Source organism: Adiantum capillus-veneris, chromosome 6 (assembly GCF_014529385.1).
Source record: "Adiantum capillus-veneris isolate H3 chromosome 6, ASM1452938v2, whole genome shotgun sequence".
NCBI lineage: Eukaryota > Viridiplantae > Streptophyta > Polypodiopsida > Polypodiales > Pteridaceae > Adiantum > Adiantum capillus-veneris.
In genome coordinates, this window is record NC_140936.1 from 61,335,951 (window position 1) to 61,341,689 (window position 5,739).

The following is a 5,739-nucleotide window of genomic DNA, read 5'->3' on the forward strand; positions in this document are numbered from 1 at the left end:
CTCCCCTGCCCAAGGCTGGGCGGGGATGGAACCCGTGTCACGACAACAGCAAAAACTGGGCGCAACCGATAGGCTGCAGAGGTTTTGTTGAATGTGGCCCCGTTCATTTAATATTTAGTTCTTATTTGGCAGGCAGGTGTGTGAAACATGCCCGCCCACCCCAAAAAGAGGGGTGGGTGCTTGCCCATTGGTGTGTAACCAGCCTTAGTGCAGTGGCATTTTTTCAAGAAAGAAAGTTGGTTTAATGAGTTGGCCCCATAATATGTGGGAATGAGACTCCCCATCAATGCACATAGGAATTCTAGTAATGTTTTACTAATCAATGAAGTTTCAAGCTCCTCTCTAGTCGAGGTTGGTTTACAAGTTGAATTTTCTCAAGCAACAGAAGTTAGGAAATTACGAAATATTTTTCATCAATCTTTGGGTTTGTCAAAGTCTAGAGAGGATTTTTTTGTTCCAGGTTTGATAGTTTAATAAATGTAGGCCAGTCTTTAGTGATTGTAATTTAGTTGATAGAGATGGTGTCTGTAGGCTTTTACAATTGATTTTAGGATATTATATTGATGTGATTTGCTAACGTTAGGACATGTTCCTATAACAATGGGCACTATAATACTGCCCAATGATGTCTCATGGCGAGTCTGCTCACTTGGCTGACGACCAAGATGGATCAGGATTGGGAGCTGGTCTAAGTATTGTAAGTTAGCCTAAAAATGATGCTTAACTTTTTTGAAAGGAGAAGCAAGTATGATTTACTACATTGACTAATGACTATGAGCAATATGTGTGTGGTATGGGAATCCTTAATACGACCAAAATGTGTCTGGTAACTATTGGTTGTGACACACCAAGGCAATTCGGAAGCATAAGGAATCTCCCATTTAGCCTCTCGGTTCTTGCAGAAAGAGAGAGGCATGGACTTTCTCACCTTACATAGGTTCTAACTTAGTTGCTTTTGTTTTAGGGTCAAATTTAGCATATTTTTTTTGCAGTGATGACATTGGTGAGATGTAGTAGAGTACTCTGTGCTCTGCGTGATGGAGTCTATGGTTATATTACCCACCACGAGTCTTTAAGTTGCACGTTCTTTTACAGGTGAATTTTGGATTTTCCTGGATTCATCCAGGCATATATCTTAACGTGCTTTATGCTTGTGTGTAGTTTGCTACAAGCAAAGTCTCTCTTTACGCTCATCGGAATTCAACACTAGTTTGTTACTAGATCTTTAATAGCCTGTCGCTGATTTGGCTAGATTCTCAGGTGAAAGTGTTCAAGGAGTTTTTCCTATCACAGATCAAACAATACATTCTTTTTTATGTGAGGTTTCAAATTGAGATTTTTTTTGTCCAAACGATTCTTGAAAACCCAAAATTTCAAGGTTTCATTATGCCTGGCTACCAAAAGTTGCCATATGCAACCTAATGTGCTGTGAAGCTAAGTTTCCTTAACATTAGCTGCTATGAACAACAAAGGTGAATCAGGACAAGTGGAAGGTTATTGAATTTCCTTCTTGGGACCAAAATAGCTATACTCAAACGGAGCCAATGTCATGAAGCCTATAATGACTCTCACAAGCTCTATTGGATGAGCTTAGGGGGTAAGGATGTTTGGTTGAGGTGCAATGAGTGATGAGCTACTAGCCAGTGTGGACATGCAGGATTCTAGTTGTCATTAATCCCTATATGTGGAGTTATTTTGGGTGCATTTTCACTGACTACTTTGGAAAGCAGCAGGAACATTTCATGTGCATGTGTGGTGAATATGACAGTTACAATTTCAAATTATTTGCTTTTTTCTTTCCTTGAAATCCATAGATTCCAGAAGCATAGATTGTGTTTTATTTTTCCTATCCGGAAATCCCTAGACTGTAATTGGCAAAACGTGTGCTCTCTCTCTCTCTCTCTCTCTCTCTCTCTCTCTCACACACACACACACACACACACGCACACACACACACACACACACACACACACACACACACACACACACACACACATGCAATGGAGTATAGGTCCTACCTATTGCAAATGGCACATATTCTACTGTTCCCTTGAAAATGTTCTTTGCAAGGTTTAAGCTTTGTGCAAGCTGTGCCGTTAAGCTGTCTTATTGTGTTTGTGTTCTAATTTTTGAAATTTCTCTCAAATTATCCCAAGCGCATGATCATATGAAGGATTTCCATCTTAGCTACATGAATGTCTTGTTTTACAAATCTGAAGGAACTTTCAATTGTCTTGTAGATGGGTTACAAGCCCTGTTGTTTTGTGCAGGTTGTAAATGAGCAACAGGATGCCGAAGCTAGCGAGTCAGAGTATGAAAGCACAGATGAAGAAAGTGATGGGTCTGCAGCAGAAGAAGCTTCCTTACCTAGTGTGGAGGCAATGCTGAAGAAATACAGGGAGGCATTGTCGAATAATGATGAAGCAGCTCTGGAAGAGCTTGATGTCAAGTTTCAGCAGCTGGAGAAGGAAAAGAACATGTACGCAAAGCAGGTCTCTACCCTCAACGACGAGGTTCTTTCACTCAAAGAGCGACTTCTGCGGTTGAATGCAGATTTTGACAATTTTAGGAAAAGGTCTGAGAGAGACAGGATCGCCGTTGGCACCAATGTGAAAGGGGATGTTGTGAATAGTTTGCTGCCAATGGTGGACAACTTCGAAAGAGCCAAGAATCAATTAAAGATTGAAACGGAAGGGGAACAACGCATAGATAGCAGCTACCAGGGCATCTACAAGCAATTTGTGGAGATTATGAAGGGGCTTGGCGTCTCTGTGATAGAGACAGTTGGGAAGGAGTTTGATCCAAATGTAAGCTCATCATTTGGTGTTTGAATGCAATGCTTTTTTTAGTGCTAGGCTTCATTCTGGCTGTGTCTGCCCTGTATCACTAGAGTTATGACAGAAACTCAGTATTGAGATCTTTGTATTGATGTATGCCTGTGTGTGCGTGCGGGCATGCGTGCCCACATGCGTAAGGGATAGAGCATATATCGGTACCTAGTTTAGACGCTCTATTGGGCACTGTTGAAATTGGTGGAGATGTCACAGTATATATAAATTTTAGTTGATACTATGCATGATTTAGCTGATGGTTATTTTGTCTTAAGGTGGCTACCATGAGTTTATGCCCTGCACTTTCCTTTAGAGGTGAATTCGTGCTTATCCTGGCTTCTCTTCTAGGTAGATATAGAGTCGCCATTACTGATTTTTTGGATGGTATATGTGATAGGTGCACGAGGCGATTATGCGAGAGGAAAGCATAGCTTATGCAGAAGGGGTGGTCATTGAAGAATTCAGGCGAGGATTTGTGCTAGGAGACAAACTGCTACGCCCGGCAATGGTGAAAGTGTCAACGGGGTCACCTCTTGCGCCTGCTCCTGAGCCGAGTGAGAGTGACAGTGAGATTATTTCAGAACCGGTAGAGGAAGAAGCAACAGAGTAGACTCCACCTCTCATTCTCAAGTTTTGTTCCTATTCCCATGCCCTGTTGTATCTTACAATTTACCCGGGTATTGCTTATCTCATGCTATTAAAGAGTATATAGGGAAACTTTAGAAACAAACCCCGCACAATGTCCTCTTGAGAGAGAGAGAGCGAGCGAGGCAGGGCTCATCCAAGAATGCAGACAAGAGCATGGCTAATTCTAATTCCTCTTCATTGTAGATTCTAGATGTAGTTTTCTCAAAAGAGTATCATTCATTATTTTGGCTTGTGTATGAAGCTCTCTCTCTCTCTCTCTCTCTCTCCCATTTCCCTTGTGAGTACCACATTTGGAGTTATTCCTTCAACACCTAGTACTTTCTCTCTCCCATTTCCCTTGTGAGTGCCACATTTGGAGTTACTGCTTCAACACCTCGGACTCTCTCTCTCTCTCTCTCTCTCTCTCTCTCTCTCTCTCTCTCTGTCACACACACACACACACACACACACACACACACACACACACACAGTAGATGGGGTGGCGAAACAACTCCGTTGCTCCTTCACATGAACATTAGATATCGACCCAGCAGGTTTCATGCTCCTGTCTATATACAAGTTGATGGATACCACACAGATGGATAGAATATTGAATGTATGCTAGAAGGATTATTCGTGGGGCTTGGACAGCGAGTGTAGGGAGGTAAAAAGACTGTCAAAGAAGATAATTGGTGGTCAGAGTGTTCACTTTAGGCATACAAGGTTGGAGAATGGTAAGTGATTGGTTCTTTATTGACAGAAGATGTAGATTTTGTAGCAAGTGCACAAGACGAACTACCTACGCTTGCATGTATCTGCTTTATCTAGATGTTGGTGCAACATAGCATGCCTTTACATGGCACTATGGCAACATGGACAGAGCAAATTTTCTATGCATGTTGAAATTTGAATGATTTTTTGTTGTTTGAATAAACAATGAAATAAAAATTTGTGGTCAAGTTAGAGAATTGTATTTCAACACAAATTAGGAGTTAGGTAATTTACTTTTGTGTTGTGGCTAACCATCATAACATTAGATGTTCATATCGAAGTTACGTAACTAAGTGCCACACAGGCTTTGATTGGACGAGAGGATGCACCACCGAAAGTAAGTGTGCCAACAAGCCTCTCCTTTTGGCTAGTGACCAATTGGATAGAAATACTCATAAGTTCACTCGTGGATTATGCCACAAAGGCTACAGACTGTCTCAATGGATCATGGTATGACATAGACTAAAGATCCCACCCCTCAAACACTGAATTAAAGGCATCTCAACTTTTCCAAAAACAAACTTAATAACGTGGCCAATGATCACCACAATGCATCATTGTCACTATGATCACTTTGCATAGTGTAAACCCGGAGATCACTGTCTTTTCTTCTGATTTTACAATGTTGATTTGACCCTTTTCTTGAGGCGACTATTGTTGTTGTTGCCCTTGCTCTTGCTCCCGTTCTTGATGCATCTACCTTTGGTGGCACACTTGGGTGGTGGATGACCCTTTTTGGCGCAATGCATACAAAATTTGTATTTGTAGCAATAAGCGTCCCGGCTTGGCACATGTAACATTTCTTTTTATCAAATGAACACATGCAACTATTGCTAATGAAGATACAACTAAGTGTCCTCTTCCATTTGAACTTGATTTCTTCAATTGCTCTCTCTTTGTTGTGTAATGAATTGAAAATAGGTTGATTACGTGACAGAAATCAATTGAGAATTTATGCTAGGAGACAAACTTCTACATGTTGCAATCGTGAAAGTGTTAACTTGTCCACCTCTTGCGCCTCCTCCCGAGCCAATTGAGAGTAAGATCGCTCCGAAACTAGTAGAGGAAGCACGAGAGTAACCTCTATCTCTCATTCTGAAGTTTTGTTCTTACTTCCATGCCTTGTTCTATCTTATAATTTTTGTACCTCTCATTCTCAAGTTTTGTTCCTATTCCCAGACTTGTTTAGTAGGTTGTACAGAACTTGTCCAGTCTTGAGGTCGGGAATAGAATGGTTGTTGTCGAAGCTTTGCCGGGAATAGAAGTGGAAGATAGTGGGCCTCTAATTATAGGACACCTATCTAGATGTGGATATTTCTCTAACAAATAGATTTAGGCTTCGTCTCATTTAGTAGACACCATTCAATTAGGAAGGACTTCAGAGAGACCTATGTTGACAAATCCCCCCTTCATCTCATAGGTGAGAGTCAAACCTATGAGAAGAACCTTGAGAGGCAAATGAGGTAAAATAAATTTGATATGCTCAACAACATGGCTTAAAGGGAATATA

General features: G+C 41.1%; 1 protein-coding gene across 1 annotated transcript in view; it reads left to right on the plus strand.

The window, feature by feature from the left end:
• The window catches only part of LOC147455593 (uncharacterized), a 5,788-nt gene extending 2,120 nt beyond the window's left edge, over positions 1–3,668 (plus strand). The window contains exons 2-3 of the mRNA XM_086514338.1: positions 2,271–2,807; positions 3,229–3,668. Coding sequence (XP_086370464.1) covers positions 2,271–2,807; positions 3,229–3,441 — 750 coding nt within the window. The 3' untranslated portion in view covers positions 3,442–3,668. The remainder of the gene's footprint in view (positions 1–2,270; positions 2,808–3,228) is intronic.
• The last annotated feature ends 2,071 nt before the right edge of the window (positions 3,669–5,739 follow it).